This window comes from Drosophila persimilis, unplaced genomic scaffold (assembly GCF_003286085.1).
Source record: "Drosophila persimilis strain 14011-0111.01,24,50 unplaced genomic scaffold, DperRS2 tig00000124-arrow-pilon, whole genome shotgun sequence".
In the NCBI taxonomy this organism is placed as follows: domain Eukaryota; kingdom Metazoa; phylum Arthropoda; class Insecta; order Diptera; family Drosophilidae; genus Drosophila; species Drosophila persimilis.
In genome coordinates, this window is record NW_020825294.1 from 9,373,369 (window position 1) to 9,395,861 (window position 22,493).

The window sequence follows — 22,493 nt, forward strand, 5'->3', positions numbered from 1 at the left end:
TATCTGGCGGGCAGGAATTATTTTTTCTTTTCTTAAAATAATTGTTACCTCATTTTAAATGTCAATTATTCAGTGTTGCTTTGGAAAGCTATCGGCTGAATATGGTATAGAAACATGCGGTGAGAAAAAAAGGAATGGGAAATTGTCGTAAATAAAGAAATAAAGAAATACGCGGCAAACCAAAAACAATATTAATAAACCACGTGATCCATCTCAGACTCTGGCTTAAAAAAAATGTAAAAGAGTCTGGAGCCACTTTTAAAAACCATCCGCACAAAATCGTGTACCACAAAAAATTTGAAATAGTCGTTTAAATGCTATCCAGCTATCGCGTACCAAAACAAATGTCATCTTTATATTACTAATTGTACTGTCTTTGCCAGAGATTTGATTGGTATTTTCCATTTATCAGTAATGATTACTTTGTCATGATTTTGGAAACATATAAGCTTTGTATTAAAATGTATTTTTTTTTCAGTTCAAGTGAGTCCATTTCACAATTTTTTCATTATTTAGATTTTTTGAAGTGACGACTTTTAAGTCATATTTCTATAAAATTCCGCATGAAAAAATGTTGAGAATAGAACCCACCCGAACAATCGATGCATAAACTTCTGAAAAGGTTAATCGATTAAAGGTTAAGGCATTACCTTCGCAATAATTCCCAATTTAAACAAATTTTATTTCATGCATTGTAAAAACATTTATTAAGAACACAATTTAATTGAACAAAATGTTTATGATAGTGTACGTATTGAAAATTAAAGTTGTGTATTAGTTGCGTAATATGTGAGCTAAAGTTGCATTGTACTTTCCAAACTAAACAGAGTCGATCGTATTGGAAACCACCATTGTCACGGAGTGATTGCGCCGTAATATGTATGTGTATCCGAGCATTGGTTGTAGCTGTTTGGCACGCGTTTCGAACAGCCGGTTATTGGTGTAAGTATTGTTTTTTAGGGGGAGGAAATACAGTCTGCCTAACTAACGTTTAGTGTGCGTGTGTGTGTATGTATATTATCCATATATAATACCACGAAAGAACGACGAATAATGCAATATTGAAGTGTGCAATTTGTTTTGTGTATAACAGTGTAAATGTTTGCCGACTAAACCCGTTTAACAACTATTTTGTGTGGAATAGAGTAGATGTTCTTGTAGCGTAGTGTAGTTACGTTCTAGACTTGTTTAGCACCAAATGTAGTGTAGTTTAGTGTGCTGCCCGTAGTGTAGCGTCTGCGTACTGTAGTGTTTTGTTTGTCTATTACATCATGCCACCGAGGCCTCCCATGCCTCCCATCCCTCCCATGCCACCCATGCCACCCATGGCGGCAGCTCCAGCATCTTCGAGGGGCAGTTCGGTGACCACGGCCTCTGCGGTAGTCAAGAGCGAGGCCACACCAGCGGCATCCGTGATGGCTGTGCGCACCACCTTGGTGGGATCGATGATGCCACGCTCGATCATATTGGCGTACTCGCCCTTCAGCGCATCGTAGCCATAGTCGCCGTCGAGGATCTCCACTTTGGCCACCACCATGGCCCCGTCGACGCCAGCATTCTTAGCAATCGTGAGGCACGGCATACGCAAGGCACGACGAATGATTTCGATTCCCATATTTTGGTCCTCATTGGCTCCCTTGACGTCGTTCAGGCGGCTGATGCAGCGTAGGAGAGCGGTGCCACCTCCGGGCACGATGCCCTCCTCGACAGCAGCCCGGGTGGCGTTCAGAGCATCGTTAACGCGGTCTTTCTTTTCGTTAACCTCCACATCGCTAGAGCCGCCGACACGCAACAGGGCCACGCCCGACGAGAGACGGGCCAGGCGCTCCTGGAATTTCTCCTTCTCGTAGGAGGACTTGGTCTCCGCGATGGCCTCCCGCAAGTTCTCAATGCGGCGATCGATCAAGGGACGCTGGCCCAAGCCCTTCAGCAGCATGGTGTCGTCCTTGGTGACGACCACCTCGCCGACACGTCCGAAATCGCTCAACTTGACATCCTCGAGGCGAACGAGATTCGCCTCATCGCCGAAGACGATGCCGCCCGTGGCAATGGCCATGTCCTCTATTGTTTCCTTGCGATTGTCCCCGAAACCGGGGGCCTTGACGGCGCAGACCTGAAGACCGGACTTGAGGCGATTCAGGACCATGGTGCTGAGGGCCTCGCCCTCCACATCTTCCGCGATTATGACCAAAGGCTTGCGCTGAGCATTGGCCAGCTCCAAAGCGGGCAGAATGCTCTGCGTGGTCTTGACCTTCTTCTCGCAGAACAGCAGAAGGGAGTCCTGGAACTCCACCTTGGCTCCCTTGGAGGAATTGATGAAGTACGGCGATATGTAGCCACGGTCGAACTTCATGCCCTCGATGACCTCCAGTTCGTCGTTGAGGGTCTTGCCATCCTTGACGGTGATGACTCCGTCGCGGCCCACCTTCTTGATGGCCTCGCTGATGAGATTGCCCACCGACTGGTCGCCGTTTGCCGAGATTGTGGCCACCTGGCAGATCTCCTCGGGGGAGTTCACCGGACGCGACATCTTCTTGAGGTTCTCCTTGACGGTGTCGATGGCTAGCATGACACCGCGACGGATCTCCACGGGATTGGCGCCACGCGAGATCTTCTCGAAGCCCTCCTTGGCAATGGCACGGGCCAGCACCGTGGCGGTGGTGGTGCCATCGCCAGCCTCTTCGTTTGTGTTGTTGGCCACATCCTGGACCAGCTTGGCGCCAATGTTCATGAACTTGTCCTTCAATGAGATGGACTTGGCCACAGTCACGCCGTCCTTGGTGATCTTCGGCGAGCCCCAGCTCTGTTCGATGATGACGTTGCGTCCCTTGGGGCCCATGGTCACGGCCACGGCATCGGCCAGGACATCGACGCCTTGCAGCATCATGGCGCGGACCTCGGGTCCGAACTTGACATCCTTGGCATAGCGACGATAGCTATAGCCGGCCAATATGTGGTTGACCCTTGACCCACGATGGAACGCGCGCAGCATGGCCATCTACCAAAAGGATGTTTGGAAGTTAATTTTTTTTTGTTTATATCCGAAAGGTAATTTTTCACTCACTTTTATTTTTTGTTTTTCTTTTTTCAAATTGAAATGTTTTTATTTTTTTTTTTTAAATTTGGAAAAAACAATTTTTGTAAGAGATGCTTTTGCCTCGAACAACACAAACGAACTGAGAAATGCTAGCCAGGAAATTTGTGAGCTGCAAATTATAGGCAGGGCGCAGCCTACTATTTATCCGATTTGATTTTCGCCCAGGAAAAGCTGTGGAAGTAGATGGGAAATATTATTCGATCAAATAGGGTTTGGGTTTAGAGTCAGGGGAATGACATTTACTCAAGAAAATTATGCTTTAACTTTATTTTAGAGAATTTTCCATGTAACACAATCTTTTCCTTTCCCTTTCTTGCAGCATTTTTTGTTAACAATTATTATAATTAAAAGAGGACAATGTCTTGCAAATCATTGACTGGCGGCAACTGCCGTCACAGCATGGCGGACAAATTTGCACACAACTCCAAAGGACACCAGAGCCTAAGACCACCAGCCTCCAGAGCCTCAGAGCCTTAGGACACAGTGCTTTTAGAGGCTCTGCCCCAGAGCTTGGCCTGACACTTTTCCAGGTAATTAAAACACAAATATTAGCAAAAGTGGGAGGCACTTTTCGTGGCGGAGGCGGAGCCATTTTGCAATTTAAATTTTCATGAACAAGCTCCAGCGCCATTTGTCGCTGTCGTTCTGGTTGTCCTCAATGTCTGGGTGCCCATCCCCAGTGCGCTTTTCCCTTAACAGTTTTCAATTTTCCCGCTTACTTGTAAGCGCAGCTGCCAGAGATACTTCCGAAGGATACCCCGCACTCCACTCCACCCCGGCGAAGAGCTTATGTTTCTTCAGAGGATGTGGATTCCCATTCCCAAGGTTTGGCTTTTATTGTATTTCGGTCGTCGCTTGTCGTCGCACATTTTTACGACTATTTAAATGGTTTTCACTTTTCGGGTTACAAATTGTCGCACAGGTAAATGTGCGGAGAAAGTGGGCTTCCCAGGGAAAAGGATTTGAGAAAGGGCGATATATCTTTCGGAGTGGGTTAGCGGTGGGCTTTTGCAGGTACGCTCCTCTCTACAGATATCATCCGTAACTCTTACACCTCCTAATGCTTAATTTCTACCATAAAAATACAGTCTTCAATGCTCCAAAAATCGAATAAACCACGCGACTGATGCATCTGATTCAATTACAAGGGCAGCGCCCGAAATTAGTAGACATTAATATAACAACGGAACGCGCGCTGACCTATTAACCCAGCGCGCCCAACCCCAACCCCATGCCACTCATGACGCATCATTAGGGGAAAATGGCAACGAAATTAAAGGAAATTACCGCAAGGAAGGGTCCAAGGAGAAGATGTGGCAAATGAGGCACACATTTATTTGAATGTAATCCATTATGAAATCGCATAATGAAGAGATTAGCACACGCATTCGCACAGCCCAGACCGCAATTAATAAATGACCCGACAAAAGGACAAGCCAAAGAGAAAGGAAAGGAAAGGACCTCCTCTGTCTGCCATTGCGTGCCAAAGAAATCCAATAAATTAGGCAAACGGTAATCATTAGTATTAGTTTAGGCACACACATATGACACTCGCGGATAAATCAGAGGAAAAGTTCTACGAAGGACTTTAAGAATTAATACGCGGTCGATTTTTTGGGTAGAAGTAAACGTGCCGCGACCTCAGGATAATCCAAGTCTCACTGGGAGAGAGAGAGAGGGTGGGAAAATTATGTCGAGCATTATAAAGATAATGAATTGAAGGACCCTCATAAATTTCACGTTGAACAATAACTCAACAGCATTATTATTTCGATGAAGCAGCTGCTGGCCGCTTATTAACCCATTGATGACCCCCAGTCCCTCCCCCTTGCCTTTGTATAGGGACTCTTTTTTGGGAACAATGTGCCCGACTTTGCACTTCATTTAACTTTTCGACTTGCCGGGCCCCAAGGACGTTTGGCAGATGCGAGCGATTCTCTGGCTCGCTCTCTCATCGATAATTAACCGCAAAAACTTGGCACGCAACGGGTCGGAGTGAGAGAGAAAGAGAGAGAGTGGTGGGGGGAAGGGTCAAAAGGGGGTCACTCTGTCTGAGCCTAAAGTATAAAGGGGTTAATGGTATGGCACAAAGTTTAATTAAAAATACGTGCTGTGGCCTTTTGGTGCTTGCAGGATGCTGCCTCGGCCTTTTGTTTGCTTAAAGTGAAACTCGCTGCGAAATCCCGGGGCCAAAGTTGAAAGGAAAATTATAAGCGGCTTTTCTGAGAAGGTTTTGATTAGTTGATTGGGCCATAAAGAACAGGAAAAAATGGAATGAAAAGACCAGAAAAGAAAGGGTAAATGATTATTTATAGATAGGCGGGGATTATAGAAAATAGAAGGTAAACAATGAGAAGCGGCATAAGTGCAACAGTTTTGGGAGGCACCAAGAAGAAAGAAATTAATACCTTTGCTGATTGAGATTTAATCAGAGATACTAGTAATGGCATACATTTTGGGAAAAATATAACAAAGGGTGGAGATTTGTGAGGTAGAGAAGCGCTTAAAATTAAACAATTTACAGGAGACTTTTTCATAGTAAAATTTTATAAATAAGGTTATTAAGATATTATAATAATTTTTTCTATGTTAGTTATAGTTATTATATCATAATCAGATCATGGGTCATACCGATCAAGATAACATTTATTTCTATTTTAATTTATTTCATGCTTTATCCCAACACTTAAAAGCACTTAATACTATTATTACATTCAATTGGTTCGATATTTGATTGATAAACATAAGAAATATTGATCAGTACATTTCTTTTTAAAATTAAGAAAATTACAATTACAAAAATTAAAGATTTCAACCAGAGCTTATTATGCATTAAATGGTAATTGTTTGTATTTTTAGATTGCATATTGTATATATTGTATGTTGTAATTGCTTTTAGTAAGTAACTCTTTTATGGTACTGTATTTTCTGGTTCGATATGAACTGCATTGATTCGATTGATCAATTAATATTTCAATGGTAAAAGAAAGCTATTCTAATAGGAATGTCCCTTCCAGTGCATTTATTTCTCATTAAGTCAGGAATCCTAAAAAGAATTTTGAAACTTTGAAACCACAAGGAGGTAAAAATGCTGGCTTTTCCCTGTTTTCTGAAGTAATATTTCCTTATATATAGAGATGACTAAATCTGGAAATTATTAAAGCTTTTTTCCCATGTAAAGACCATCACTTAGAACGGATTGGAGAAGTCTCAGTGAACCTGAAAGCCTGCAGCATTTTTGTAGATGCATTGTGCCTATGAGAGATTTTATAGAAGCAAATATAAATATTAATATTTGATATAGAAAGTAACCAACATTTTAGTGCTTTGTTGAGGTCAAAATCAGTTTAACAGAAAAATGTTTTGTTCTTCCAAAAGAATAAATATAATAGAACCAAAGCAAGTCTAAAGTTTTTTGTAATGGCTAAACGTTTTTCCAGCTCTAATTTAAAAGTACCTCCAACTTTTCTCAATGATTTAGTAACTTTCGGTAAAAACTTAATATTCGGCAAACTTGAATGGAGCTCAAAAGCGTGAACGTGTGCTGCAACTAAAGTTGCAAGGATGTGTGGGCTTGCTGCGGTCAAAAAACTCCTCTGTACGCCCCATTTCCCCCTCTGCCCGCATTGCCCTTTGCAGTTGGCTGCACATTTTGATTAGCCAAAACGGCTTGCCCGTGAGGCCGTGGGGCTGTGGCTGCGACTGTGGTGTGTGTCCCCCCAGTGTGTCCAGCGCGCTGTCTGGGCACGGACTGCGCCGACCCCTCACATGAGCCGGAAGCGCATTATAAGGGGCATTTCCGGTATTTAGGTTAGGCCTCCTCCCAGTAACTTATTCAGTCCAAGTCCACCCTCCCCTCCCCCAGTTTCACTTCGCCCCTAGTTCAACCAACTTTAACGCATTTTCCGCGCCGGAAGTCAGGTGGAAAAGGTCACACTGCGCCACCCACCCCACGTGTGAGGGATTTTTCCGCATAAGAAATGAACCGAAAAAGGATATCAACTCTCGACAAAAAGTTACCCAATCAAAAATTATGCTGCTGTCTGAAAAAACAACTACCGGGCGGGGGGATGCGTTCCGAAGGCAATCATAAGCCCAGCCACATACTCGCACTCCCCTTCCCCTAAAACAAGAGACGAGAAACTTTTGTCCAAGCCAAAAGTTTTCGCCTTAACCCAGTCAACGCTTTCCCGCCAAATGGCCAAAAAAAAAAAACACACAAAAAAACGAAAGGAAAAACGAAGTGGGAAGTGTCCAAAAAGTGTTTTAGGTTAAGCGCACAAAACTTTTTTTCCTTGCACCGAGAAGAACGATTTTTGACGGTCATTTTAATAAATTGAAAACTGGCCAAAATGGGGGATATATGGTGGGGCAGGGGGGCGGATATATAGAGCGGATCTGGACTCCTGTTCCCCCAAAAAATCGATCGAAGCGATTGCAACTTTCTTCCTGTAACTTCCTTCCTCCGCCTTTTCGGACTTTGTTTTTTTGGGAGAAGGGGCTCCAGCCAGGCTTTTGGCTCATAAAATCTGTTTACAGGCTTATAAATAAGCGATGCGATTTGTTTTTCTTATAAAACTTTGTGTGCTCTTCCTCATCCTGTGTATCCTTTTTCGCCTTGGCCATAACTTATGCATGTCAAGGACCTCTACAACAAAATACAAAACAAAAAAAAACTAAACAATATCTCTCTCTCTCTCTTGTGTTGGCCGAAAAAGTTTTTAACATTTTTATTGAGTTTGCTTTGTAATTTAAATTGTTTGTCCTCCAAACTTGTTGACACACAATAAAGGGCGGAGGGGCGGGGCGGGAGACCTGAGCATAAAAGATCCCTTTCATCGTGATAACAGCATAAACCAACGGCATTTTATCTCCTCTTTCCCGAGATGACTTTTCAATCAATCGCATCGAATGTTCATTGTAGCGTCTAACAATTTGTTGTCTGCCTCAATGCCTGTACCCTCTCCCCCGAACAGACACGACAGACAGACAGACAGACACATGAGCAAACACACAGAGGGTCCTCCCCGCCTGTTGTCCTGGTCCTTCTCCTCCTGATGATGGCATAATCGAAGCTTTAATATATCCGTCAGCGACAGCCATGACGGGTGGGGGGAAAAGATGGAAAACCTGGGAAAAGCAATATGGGTTATATATATTGCGATGCTTCACAGAGAGAGAAGGACACGAGAGAAGGTCCTGCCAATATGTACATTAAATCACAACAACTTGTCATTGCACAAACCGAACCTCCTCTTCTCTCCTCTCCCCTCCTGGTAAACCCCATTTTTCTCTGTCTTTCTTCAACATTTTCTGCTCTTACAATTGTAGACGTCATCGACGTGGCAAGACTTTGGAGGGGCTTTGTTGGTACCACTAAAGGATTCTCCTTGGGGAGCGTTACTCTATTTTAAAATAGATAAAATAATGGAATTAAAAGACTTTTAGGACATAAGCTATAGAAATTTATTTAATTTAATTTATTTAGCGAGTTCTGACTCGAATTTATACCTCATTTTTTAATCCTGCCGTCCCACATTTTCTGTACTCTAAGAATAGTTCCTGCTTTTAAAACCCGTCCAAATTCAAGTCATATCCCTGCCTTTCCTAATTCAAATCCCTCTGGCATACTCTCCTCAAATGCAGACACAACAAACCTCTACCCACTTCCACTCGCACATACCACAAATCCCACAGCGCTTACTGCATTCTTCATGCCACACTTGAAAAAGAGTCTTGCCTCCCAAGTAGGTGCTCTCTCTGTCTATCTCTCCATCCCCCTCTCGAGTGTGTCTCGAATAACAACATAATTCATTTTGTCACTTGTATCTGTTGGTTATTAAATTGTTTTGTGAGCCGCCACCTCTTACCGCCCTGTCATCTTCTTGCGGCCCTCTTGGAGTAGCAAATTTATGCAAATTATAATACGCAAATATACAAGTTATACGAGTATTCGGAGACACAATAAGCCAGAGAGAAGAGGGGCAGCAGGAGGTAGCAAGAGGTAGCAAGAGGGAGATGTGCGAAAATGTGAGAAAACAACGAAAACAAAGAAAAGAGCGACGGCATTAAGAGTAATTCGGCTTTTGGTCTGAATGGAGTCTGGGATGTGTGGCTCTGGCTGCTGTCCTGCCACTGGGATATAACTCTGAGTCCTGTGACTGGGTTGTGGCGCTGGCTCTGGCTCTGGCTCTGGCTCCTGTGACTGGGATGTGGATGTGGATGTGTCTGTGGCTCCTGTGACTGTGATGTGGCTCTGGCTCCTGGCTCTTCAGAGTAAAGATGTGGGCTCTTCAGAGCAGAAATGTGTGTCTCTGCAAAAGGAGTGATGTGGTTTGGTGTCCTTGCCGTATCCTGACATAATTGCAAACTGCTGGCAGTGGCAATATGCACTTTGCCAGCTGCACTGCACTCTATATATATATTGTATATGTATGGGGGTATATAAAGTCGAGAAGTTGTCCGACATAATTGAAACAATTGCAATTGTTGTTGCCACTTCTCCGCCTTGCACCACACTCTCTTGCATTCTTTCTTTCATTTCTTTTGTGTGTGGCAACACAAGGCGAGGCATGAAATGCCTTTTGTGGGCCAAAAAGACATTGATAATTATGAAGTACACTGAGGAGGAAATTTTTTCATTTATTGGTGCGGAAAGCAAAACTAAAGCGGTAGAAAAGGGGGAATAATATGATAAGTATTTTCCATAGAAATATTAGTTTTCCACCAAATAACTGCATTGAATACTATCTACGATTATAAAATACAACAATGCTGAATCAGGAATAAATTCCATAACAGGCTGTGTATTTTGTTATTGGATTAAGGGGACCGAAACTAGCCGACGAGTGCCCAAGGCCGAGTAGCCGAAGGATAGACCAATAGAGAATGGTATTTTGTTCCTGATCATATCTTGGTATTTTATAGTCTTTGGTATGAACGATATCCCCGTTTGATGTGCATTTCTCCTGATGATTCTTTCCTTAGCTATAATCCCGGTGGATGTTTTTCCCAGTGTAATCACCAGCAGATATTTGACTGCAAATGGCAACAAGTTCAGCCTCTTTGCCATCCCCCGGGGGCTTCTTTGCTCTTCGCTTAAGCCGTTTTACGGTTCCTTTCTATTCAATAATCCATTGGCCAACTGCCAAACAGTTGGCACTGTGCAGAACTCGGAAGCCATTCCAACGATTATGAATAATTTTTCTCTCTCTCTCCCCCAGCGATTTTCCACCCTTTTTTTTAGCCTCGCTTGTTTTTTCTAGCCTCTTTTTTATATGCTATATTTTTTGCAATATGAAAATGCATAAATTGAAAATGAAACTTGAACTTTATGCAGCTAATTGAAGGCCTGGCAATTTGAAAAACTGTTTGGGTCAGCATTGAATTGATAGATGGTCGAGGGGATGGGGTTTTTTTCTGGGTTGAATTGGGGGCCCATTGATGGGTCTGCTTATGGCTCTGGCTCTGGCTCTGTCTGTTTATGGCTGTGGGGGTCTATCGTTGGGTCGACGGGTAATAGTTATGGGTTCTGGGGAATAAAATTCAATTTGACTCTTGGCTGCCATTAAATGAAAAAGGATCAGAGAGAACAACAGCGGGGGTAAATCGAGTAGTCTCTGTTGTGGGTGTTGATTCAATTGCAGTAAAAATTTGGCTGCATTCAATGATTTTTCGGGGGCACAACCGATTTCCAGGGCAATTTAAAAGCGAAAACACACGCACAGAAAATCGAGTGGAACGCCGAGGCAATTAACATTGATGGAAGGCACTGAAATGGGTGGATACACCCCGAATCGAGGATTGGAGGAGCTGGAATGAAAGTCAATAAAATGCACCAGCAATTGCAAATGTCGAGACTTCAATCAATGTGTCTGATATTAAATTGGAGAACCATAGTCAAATGGGTTGCCTTCGTACTTAAGGGATTTTCGAATAAAAAAAAAATAAAAGTTTTTGCATTGATACATTTCTCTTGGCACTTTATTCTCACTTTGACTTACTTTTGTTTTGTTTGTTAATCGTCACAAATTTTTCAGTTTATTCCCTTTGACGAACGATTATCAAATTTCACTCCGAACACAATAACACTTTTTCACATACTAAATCAAACGAGAAATGCTTTTTAGTTTGTATGAAATTTCAGGCAAAGATTGCTGCTCTACAAAAATCATGAAAAATGTGTCTGACATTTTAACAACATAAAATCATACGTAACTAGAGAAGATTGTCATTTGATTTGGCAGCATAAATCGAATTTAATTGCTTTGAATTTGGGTCATTTATGGACTAGAAAAAGTCAAGTATTAATCTCTTTTTTTGTACAGAATGTTGCTTTTATGGAATGCTTTTTCAATGAGGGTTCCTCTGAGCTTACTGACCTTAAGTCGGGTGGATATTTATGAGAAACGTATAATGTTTTAAGAAAATATCCTGATTTCTCTAATTCCTCCTTAAAAGCTATTTTTCCTTTCCTTGCTTCCGTGACCTAAACTTTGAGAGAGTATTTGATTCATTTGATTCGTTTATGTGCGAAAATCTCTTAGGACGAACAATAATTTGCATTGTTTTTAAAGGAAGAGCCTCCCGGCGCCAACAGGTTCCAGCTCAGGTTTCTTTCCTGTTCCTGTTATTAAAATTAGTAAAAAATGTTAAGCAACCATTTCAAACAAAAATGTACACACAGGCTTTCGGGTACAATATTCTTGCTGCATAGTCTCCAGTCTGTCGTAGGTGGTAAGTGTCTGGTTCTTGCTATTCATTCACTTTCGATGTTCAACTCATTGTATTGGGCATTTGGCTTGTTTCTTTCCAAGTTCTCCACTTGAGGCTATAACATTGCAGTTCGCATCCAATCCTCTGAAGAAGTGGCTTTCGATGTTCCCCGCATAAGTTAGAGCCGATCTTTTAGTATTATCCATTTCTTAACATTCTAAAACACTTTTGACTTAAATTAAGTTACAGAAGTATGATTGTCTCAAGTATGATTGAGACGCTGTTTATTCCCTTTTCTTGAGCATAGCAAGAATTGAGGTCTACCAGATGCCGGAGAAGGTGTAGTCATAGTCGGAGTTCTTCTCTCTCTCTAGGCGGGAAAATGTGAGTAGCTGATCTGTGGATATAGGAAACTGAAGCAAAAACTGAATTCATAATAAAATTAAATATGAAACAATATTTAATCAGAAATTTGTTCAAGCTCCAGGTCGCTCTAAGAAAATACACAAGAAATCTGATACCCTCTCAAAACCAAAAGATTTTATGCAGGCTATTCATATGACTTTAGTGTATGGTTTTCATCCGTTTCGTTTACGAGAATGTAATTTACGAATGAACTGTTTCTTGTTTTTTGGTTGTCGAAAAAGCTTCGAATATTTCCCAATTTAAGCATGAATTTCATTTTCGGCAACAGAAAGAATCCTTCATTTTGCATGCCATGCAAATATCCTATCCAGTGGACCTTATATGGAAGCAATAAGCGAGAGGCTCGACCTGAAATGCTGCTGCTGGCACGGAAAAAATACATGTGTTGCACACCTAAGCCAAACAAGGACTCGCAAAGGATGTGCGTTTTGTGTGTGCACCTTTAGCACACATTATATGTACATACCGTAAGAGTACTCCGGTCGGGGTATGAGGAGGGGTGAAAGGTGAGTGAGTGCTTGGAAAAGGAAGATTTATGTTCGATAAGTAACTCAAATCACGTTCGGTAAATGCTTGCAAAATGTTGCAACAAAAATAAATTCCTACTACCTCTCTAGCTCTCTCTCTCTCTCTCTCTGGATGCAACGAAAACCCTTCTGGCATCTGCCGATGTCTATGTCGATGCAAATCTTTTATTGACAGCACGTTTCTCCCGTAGACAGACATTTTGTACACGTTTCTCAGAGAGGGGGAGCCTTCTTCCGTTCCTCCCGTTTCTCATGGGTAAAAATGCTATTATAAAAGAATTTCCCTTAAAATAGTACATATATGTAGTGCAATTTAATTGGTTTCATTTCGTGGGTAAAACGACTTGCTTGCCTCGCAATTTGTGGCAATTTTCGTTACACAATTTATTTGCAGGTTTTTATTCCACCGTAACCTCATTCTAGTGTGAAAAAGTAATATTTTTTCTCTCAACGGATTTATTGTTTTTGATTGACTTTTACCAGTAGCGTTTTTATGGCTATAGAATCATATAAAACCTGAATTGATTGATTGATTCAGGTTCTCGCGCACACAGTCATTCACATTCACGTTCCCATTCCTTCCTTCCGTTTCAAGTGCTTCCTTCCAGCTTTTATGTTTGTGGCTTTTATGGCAGCAGCTCCGCTCCGTAATAAACGAAGTCTTGGCCTCATGTCATTACAATTAATTTTCATTTAATGTTACGGCCGTGTAGGCAGTCAGCCTCCTTCTTGATGGCGTCAACAAATCTGTTTCGCTTGGTCTTAATCGTAAAATAAATATAAATAGCAATGGAAAAACAAAAACATATTTACTTAACGACAACAGTTGTCAGGGTGGCAAAAGAGAGGGGGACTTGGCTCAGGAGCAGGATATCTCACTTTAGGTGTTGAGTATTTTGCTTCGTTTTTCACTTGTTGCCAGATTTTAGACGAGAAATCATAATTGAAAATTGATTAACGAACAATTGGATGACAATTTAATGAATCTTAAATAAATATTAAGGAAAATCTAATAAGTTCTATGAATATGAAAAATCATTCCTGTAGTGCTTAGTCGTATAGATGTACAAAAAGAGTAAGAGAAACAGGAGTCAGCCTCTACTGAGAAATTATTTTCCAATTGTTTGGTAATACATTCGAACGATAAAAGACATTCCGCTAGATATTTACACTGTTCAAGAGTCTTTTCTTTCTGAAATACCACATATTTTATAGTTTTAGGCTTAATTGAAGATTTTCCTTTCCTTTCTTGTGTGTTGTTCACTCGCCGTTTCTACCAGAAAATCCAATGAAGAGTGAGCGAGTACAAAAATCCGAAATTTTCGGCCCAAGATAGTTAAATGGCAATACCTGCTTCATTCAGTCCGTTTTGAGCAAGCGTTTTTATGGAATAAGAGATCTGGGACGCTGATTCTAACTGACCGAACAAATGCAGGGCTCTAATACATATCTGTAAGTCTTTGAATAGTACAGAATAATGACTAAATACAGATATCTGTGTTTAAAACGCTTCATACTGCCTCTACTTCTCTACCAGAACAGTGTATAAACTTTGAACTCTTCTTAAAAACATTTTCCCATATCCAGATAACTAGAAATAGGCAAAATCTTATTTTTCTTCACGGATTAATGCACTTAAATGACACTCGGCGTGCGAAAAAACATAAACAATAGGAGACATTCGTAGAGGATAAAGCGTTATCCATGGCAGCCATACATTTTGATATATGGATAAATATCGCAGTATAAAATGCCATTAAGCAAATATTTTGGAGCGTATTGGTGCGCTCTTTTTGCAGCTATTCTGCAGCTGAAAACTAGAACAAACACACAGCTGACAACAATTTGCTTTTGGCTGGTTAGCCAGCGTCCCGCGAGAGTTGGGCCATAAAAATATGCATATGGAAGAGTTAAAGCAGCAGACGCACACAATTTGCAGGCAGTGTGGCGTGAAATTTAATTTTTCAACTCCCATAAAATTGTGATAACATTTGCGGCTTTCGGGGAGAGTCCAGTAGCAATATTTATTCGTCATGTTGCAAGTGGAATGCCCATCAATTGCAACTCAATCGTGCCGCATACAAGTCGCCAACAATCAATGAAATTTTTGCAGTGGCTCGTTAGGCTCAAAAGAGGATACTGGACACAGGAGACTGGTATACATATATATTATCTTTTAGCTCTTCATTCAGTTATCAACTTAATAGATTATTAACTTATAGCAAAATGGAGTCAATCATTCGACCACAAATACTGATTGTCCATTACGCATTTACATCAGCTTCGATTCTTCTTCGCGCATTCGAGTACGAGCCATTTATTTAATACTCCGCTCATCCGAAAGTGCTGATTGGTACTATGGATATGGAATGTGCCTATGGATTATGAGTCAGTCGGGTACCATTGTTCAACCATTGAAAGGGTTGCAGTTTGTTCATAATTTTATCACGTAAATTCTTTAGTTTAATGTTTATTCATAGGAACTATTAAAATTTAGAACTCAACTTCAAAATTAATGTTTTTTTAGGTTAAAAATCCACCAATGGTAACGCCTGTTGAGCTTCCTCTTCGATCTCCATTTCAAGATCATCTTTATGTTCGATCTCCATCTCAAGATCTTCTTTATCTTCGTTTTCCACCTCCTGTATCATCGTGAGGTGCGGACGCACTATGGCACAATATTTGAAACGCTCGCCAATCAGCTGATAGAAGAGACTGAGAAAAGGCTCCTCGCAGCAGTAGTTGTTCTTCACCGAAATATCAAAGTACTGAAACTCCCAATGGTGAACTTTATGGCCTTTGAACACCTTGCGATCCTTGATGATCTCTGCCTTGTTGCCGCACAGAACAATGGGTATGCGGCCGCAGGTGGCCAATATTTCGCGATGCCAGTAGGCAACCCTGCTGTAGCTCGAGGGTGAGGTCACATCGAACATAATGATGGCACAGTGGCTGCCAGTGTAGTATATGTCGCGAAGGCCCGCGTACTTATCCTGTCCAGCAGTGTCCCAAACACTGAAGCAGACAGGTCCTCGTTTTGTCTGGAACTCTAGATCCTTAACCTCGTGTCCTACGGTGGGCCTATAGAACTCATCAAAAGTGCCCTTGAGATGGCGTCTTATCAATGAGGTTTTGCCCGTTTGACCATCGCCCACGAGGACCAACTTAAATGTGTCCTTGAACATTGTTTGAGGATTATCAAGGTAGCAGAAATATTGTAGAGAAGTTGTATTTGGCTTGTAGATTTTTTGAGTAGTATTTGACGCAGAGCTAGGACAAGCCTTCAAAGGGGCTCTTCGATGTATGATTCTGTCGGCATACCCCAACTCTTCTCTGGTCTTCAGCGCATAATTGGTTTGACGGAAAACAACAGCATCATCAGCAGCAGCAGCAGGGCATCAACGTTGTTGTTTGAGACTGAGATTCTTCTATGGGGGCGGCTGCTGTTGTGGACGCGGCATCGCTTTGGTCATCATTTTGATGAGTCCTGACTCTTGCCAATTAACGTTGCCAAAGAGGAGAGCTTGTGTGTGCCACATTACGCATACGCCGCACTGCCGCTGCAAAACCGTGCAATTTTCTGATGGATTGAAGATGGTAGAACTTTAGCAATTGAGAGTGCAATGTTGCATCAAAAAAGGGAATAATTTTCCCCCTTTAATCGGGTGCCACACTTTCCCTTTGTTGCCACTCTGCCTTCCCCCAAAGCGAGCGGCGCGGCACGGCGCTTTTGGTGGCCTTATTAAGTTGGCGCCTCGATGCTTCTTCCATCTCTAGGCGAAAACTTTTTCTGCATGCCAACGATATTGCCTTGCCTCCTATTTTTTTGGCATCGTCATCATTGCAACTTCATTGTCAAAGTTTTAGGGGCGATGCAAAGTAGGAAAAACTGCAAAAGAAATGCTCGAAAAAAAGAGAAGAAAAGCGTTGGGCAAATAGAGAGAACGTCGCTCCTACTGTAGTCTGCCATTTCGGTTTGGGTGGGCGCTAATTATATGTAAATATCTGCCACATCTGAAGTGGGATTGAAGGTGCCACCAGATAATTGGCCCTCTCGCCTGAGAGGCCCAAAGGGCCGCCAGTTGAGACAGTTGAGAGACAGTAAGTGATCAAGGGAATAAGCTGTTCTGTGCGGAAAGGAAAAGCGGAAAAGTTGTCAAAGCATGACAGGATTTCACTTGGCAATCTCCCTCTCAGCTATGCAACATTTCCACTTCCACTTCCAGTTTTTTCGCCACTAAAAGAATGAACTTCCGACAACTTGAGACATTTAAAGGCTCCTCCAAAATGAAAGAAAATATTTTTAGGCTCCATGCTAGAAATTCGCCATTCCCTGGCCCCAACTTGTTCATCTAATTCTTTCGAAACTTCATCAAATGCAATGGCAATTAGTAGCTCTCAAATGCTGAATAAATTCCTATGCATTTAAGTCATTAGTGCGGAGAAATTTCATTACACTTTTCTCCCAGGAGAGCTAAGCATTTAAAAATTTACCAAAAAAAGAGAGCGTACAAAATGACAAAATAAACGACATGTTTTGGAGCGGTTGGGGGTTGCTGGTCGGTGGTTGGGGGATATAGAAGTACTGGAGGAGGACATGAGCGACAGACAGACCAACCAACACGTACAAAACGCATAAACATTCTTGCCTAAGTGAGTTTGTACATAAATTTTGGACCGAACTTGCGTTGCAGGATGCGTTACAAGGAGATGTGTGTTTGGGTTCTTTTCGGGGCGTAAAAGGAGGAGGTGGAGGTGGAGGTGGGAAGGCTGCCAACTTACGCAGTGAAATCCATTGGTAGCAAAGTGCGGGGGCCTGAGTGTGTCTCGGTTTCGTCTTTTATTTATGTAGCCACACACACACACACACACACACACACACACACACACACACACACAGGCAAATGCAGCAGCAACCGGACTTTGTGGATGGATATCCCCACATCCACATCTCTCTCTATCTAGCGCCTTCTATGTATTTCTCACTTGTAGTCAAGTTTTTGTTCATTTCCAGATGGTTGCCTGGTTGATTGGTGATAGGAATCATACTTGAAAGTTTCACCAAGGCCCAGAGTCGTTTAAATCTTGATTAAGCGAAGACCTTTTCGAAGCAATTTACAAAAGTATTCGGATATCGGAATGCTAAGATCTCCTGGATATTTCTTTTCTAATCGAATAAAACAATGGAAAGCAAAATATGTATTTGATTATTTCCAAAACAAATTGTACATTTCGATACGAGATTTTTCGGGAATCTCCCCTGTCCTCCGCCGTGATTATTCCCTAGTTTTGTCCACGAAAGTGTGGGGGATCATGGGGAGAATGGTTCGATAAGTGATTGGAATGATGCGGCTTATGATGCGATGGCATATGCCGGACATGGTGTTGCACGTTGCTTTGAGGCATACCGTTATGTGCATTGCCCGAGATGAGCACCACGAAATATCCAAAATAAAGCAAGACAAAAAGGTAAAGGAAATCCATCTCAGCAGCTTGGTCCAGCCAGAAGCAAACAACAAGTGTTCGAAGGGATGGCTTCCACATCGAAACTTTGATGCGGAACTAAATGAATTCGTTTGGGTTTGAATTTGTGGTGTAAATTATAATTTCAAGGTAATCAAGCTGCTAGAGTCTTCTGAAAATGCATCAAATATTGGGAAACCACGGCTATGATATTCTTTGCCATATAAACAACGCACCCACATCATTATCCCTTAGATTTAAACCTCAAAGAAAGTCCTCATTGAATGCTTGAAACGGCTTTGGTCAGGATTCTGATAGAATTAACGTTTTTCATGGTCGTTTTGTGTGTCATTTGAGTGAATAATTTGCATGAATAATGAGATTTCGGTGGAATTCATGGAGATATCATTGGCTGTTTGCATTATGCAAGTAGAGTCCTTAGAGGGCACGCACACACATACACTCGAACACTCAAAACACTCGTAGGGAAAGCAGCAACTTTTGTACCATATTTTATGGCTGGGCGACTTAAGAGAGTGGACCGCTAAAGAGCAATCGCCGGGGCCAAGAGAGCGAAACAAGTACCAAAGAGACAGCAACAGAGAGGGAGCGCGAGCGAGCGAGAGAGTGTGTGTAACATTACTGACCTACATTAAGTAAAAATTTATTTATGCCGGCTGCCAAATTGGTTCCCCAAAGTATTGGCAGTCCGTCTCCGTCCTCGACCCCCTCGTCTATATCAGCCACATCCTCTCTTTTATTCCCGGTACTACCATGACGGATATGATTGCTGGGTTGGTGGACACTTCTAGTCCTTGTTGCTATTACTGCCGCTGTTGTTGTGGCTATTGTTGTTGCTGTTGCTGGCTTTAATAATAATGGCTTGTAATTTGCATAAATAATGTTTGATTTCGGCACTGATGAGAGGCCATAAGAGTTCTGTGTGTGTGTGTGTGTGTGTTTGTGTGTGGCACCATAAATGATTGAATGCTCTCTGGTCGAAATTTCAGATGTAATTTTTTTGCATATAAATCGATAAATTAGTACATCTATAAATCATTATCGATTAAACTTTGCTTTTTAAAGGATATCCATAAACACTAGGCTTACCATCTACAAAGATTGCTGGTTTTGTTTGTTGATTGCTTAGTAGTCAAGCTGTTATTTATTTTAAAATGCAGCTAAATATTAATTTAGTGCCTCCTTAGCCCCTTCCTTAGATATAGTTCACCCCTTCTTAGTAATAGTACAAGTAAGTGCCTGCCTCCATGCAATAACATGTGGTTCGCCCGCAGTTCATTGCGATTCCCCCATCTAACAGACAAGTGTTACTGTTCGACCCACTGTTAATCTCTTACAGGCATTCAAGCCACTGTTAAGCTCTCTTCGAGTGGCGTATCTGTACTCTCTTTGCTGTTAAGCTTCGTGCAAAAACGCATGCTTCGTCTTCTTTCGCCTCGTGCGACTCCAATGTTTGAAGCCAACTTCGTGGCTCTCTTCGGTTTCCGACCGACACGGTCTTCGGTCCTGCCAGCAGCCGAGCCACGATTATGGGCGCCCCAACGATGACTTTGTGTAATCAGTGCGTGCTGCTAAGTAAATTAGTTAGTATGATTTTAGCACGCAACGCTGACGGACGTTCTGCTGCTCGCAACAGTTAAACGAAGAAGAACGCGTGTGCGCTTCGTGATAATTCATCGGTGTCTACTGTGGGAGGAAGTACGCGCTCGAGTGTCGCTGGGATTCAATTTCAATACAAAGTGCCGCTGTTCCGCGTGTTAATGGTGTCGGAAAACATTTAACAGTCAGTGTTCTTGAAAAGCATGCAACAACATATTGCAGCTCGTACGTAAGAAGATATAGCCCTCGTAAAAGAACAAATAAATACAGTGACAATTCAGTGGAACAGCCGGTGATATCTGGTGATTTCTCTTTAAACTCCATCTTTGATGTCTGCAGAGTGAAAACTATCTTGCCTTGGATCTCTCACAACTCTTAAGTCCTCAAGTGGGTATAGTCCCTGGAGCCAGAACGAAAATATAGAAACTGTGCAGTGAGAGTTGTCTTCACTGCCTTTCAATCTACTTTCAATATATGTATACTGCTTCAATCATTTCATTTAGGCGACCAACTCCCTTATGTCAACATTTCGGCTGTGATCAACTTTTTGAAGGAAGTTCTTCAGTGCAGGAGTGTCTCCTCTCCTCTCTCTGCCACATCTCCACCAATCCCTCGTATGGGGCTTCCCAGTCGTGGTGCGTCTTAGTGAACTTTGACTATGAATACCAACTCAAATAAAACTTAAATCCCAGTTTGAAGGCAGTCCAGTGCCAGCCTCAATTTCGTACCTCATTTTTCACAGAACGCTTAACGCAAATTGTGCCGAGTCCCCGCTGCTCCTTTGTGCTCCATTCTCTGGTGCTTTTTCCAAGCCAACTCTCGCTTTTCCCCTTGTATTTTTTTGCTGTGGAAAACTTAGCGCTCCATGGCTGTTTACCCTTGCAGCTGCAATGGCAACGGCAGTTGGAGCTCCAGCTCAAGCTCCAGTCGTGCTCCAGTCGCTTTCCCCATGCTGATTGCATTTTGGGGCGGTGGTGGTGGCTCCAGTCGAGCGTGGCTCATTATAGGGCTGACAGTACTTTCCCCCAGAACAAAACCAACAAAAACCAAAAAAAAACGAGGGGGAACGTTGTGAGTTGCTGCGGACACCGCAACTCTACGGTTATACCCGATACTAAGTCAGTATGGCTCTCCTCCGGCAGACGCCGCTAATATTTAACGACACGACAAAGAGTGCGTGCGAGAGAGACAGAAAATCAGTCTGAGCGTGACGTCGGGCGCTGCGTAGCCAGTGCAAATTGATTTGCTCCTTTTGGCTATGAAAATGATCTGATCTGATCCAGATTCAGCAACCTGATAGATATGGTTATTACCTGTGGCGAAATTTGGACAGGAAACGGTCAAGGTCCGATATCACAGGAGTGTGGATACCAAATTTGGTTGCTCTGGCTTTTATAGGTTCTGAGATCCTTGAACTCATATTTTGCAATTGGCAAAACCGACCATGAAACCTGTGTGTTAGAGTGAGACAGAGCGAGAAAGAGTGAAATTGTTTTCGTGATTCTGGCTGTAATAATTATACGATCTGGTTCAGATTTTGCACTCTAGAAGATATAGTCATCTTCTACGATTCTGCGTTTTTAGTTTTCTCGTATCGTCAAAATTGTGGATGCCACAGATTTTCGCCCTTTGTGGGGGCGGAAGTGGGCGGGGCAAAGTTTTGAAATATTTTTGGAGCAGTGACATATCACAGAAGTCTGGATCCAAAACATCGTTGCTCTAGCTCTTATAGTCTTTGAGCATTAGGCGCTGAAGGGGACGGACAGACGGACAGACGGACAGACGGACAGACGGACAGACGGACGGACGGACAGACGGACAGACGGACAGACAGACATGGCTCAATCGACTCGGCTATTGATGCTGATCAAGAATATATATACTTTATGGGGTCGGAAACGATTCCTTCTGGACGTTACACACATCCACTTTTACCACAAATCTAATATACCCCAATACTCATTTTGAGTATCGGGTATAAAAAAGCAAACCAAACAATCACAGCATACCTTGTGGCACTTGGAGCATTGCAACGGCATTCATTTGAGCCCTGGATTCGTTATGCAATTGCGGGCTGTGTTTTTTTTTTGTATTTCAAACTTCACTTTGACTGTCACGCCAATTGAATTAATTAAACCGCAGAATTTAGGATTTAATTTGACATTTAATTATTGCAATTAAAAGCAGCAAACGGCGGCATGTGGCATGCGGGGAGCAGCCGCAGAACAACAACGGCAACAGGAGATAAAACATGTGGGGATTAGGTCTCAAAGAGTAAAAGAGAATTAATGGTATTTATGGTTTTAAAAGGTTAAAGGTGGGCTTTGAGTTGCAGAAAGGGGTTAGAAAAGGGAAAGCACACTTAAGAAAATCTTGGGAATGGTTTATATTGGAAGCCGGAAAAAAAATAGAAAATAAAAACTGGAACAGACTGAAAATAATAGAAAATACTACTAAAAATACTGAAAACTTATGAAATTAAAATTAAAAATATTAAAAAACTACCAAATAATACTAAACCTTATATATTAAATAATAACTACAAATACTAAAAATACTTCTGAAATTTTTTCTGCCCGAAATCCGGAATGCGAATCAATTTAAGAATATTTTATTTCTCAATATTAAAGGGCTCTAAAAAAGTA

General features: G+C 42.1%; 3 protein-coding genes across 4 annotated transcripts in view; 1 reads left to right on the forward strand and 2 right to left on the reverse strand.

Annotated features, from left to right (window-relative positions):
• Positions 1-684: 684 nt before the first annotated feature.
• Positions 685-3,015, reverse strand: LOC6596549 (60 kDa heat shock protein homolog 2, mitochondrial). Its single transcript, XM_026987805.1, has one exon. The coding sequence runs from the start codon at positions 2,996-2,998 to the stop codon at positions 1,265-1,267; it is 1,734 nt and encodes a 577-aa protein (XP_026843606.1). The 5' UTR covers positions 2,999-3,015; the 3' UTR covers positions 685-1,264.
• A 12,221-nt stretch (positions 3,016-15,236) lies between these two features.
• LOC6596550 (GTP-binding nuclear protein Ran) lies at positions 15,237-16,027 on the reverse strand. The gene has a single exon (XM_002021651.2). The coding sequence runs from the start codon at positions 15,948-15,950 to the stop codon at positions 15,294-15,296; it is 657 nt and encodes a 218-aa protein (XP_002021687.1). The 5' UTR covers positions 15,951-16,027; the 3' UTR covers positions 15,237-15,293.
• A 3,857-nt stretch (positions 16,028-19,884) lies between these two features.
• Positions 19,885-22,493, forward strand: part of LOC6596551 (cell adhesion molecule 2) — a 40,124-nt gene continuing 37,515 nt past the window's right edge. Inside the window, exon 1 of one of the 2 annotated variants that reach the window (XM_002021652.2) lies at positions 19,885-20,073. The gene's annotated coding sequence lies outside the window, so the exon portion shown is untranslated. Of the gene's footprint in view, positions 20,074-20,124; positions 20,236-22,493 lie in introns of those variants that run through there. The other variant, XM_026987804.1, reaches the window with a different exon arrangement.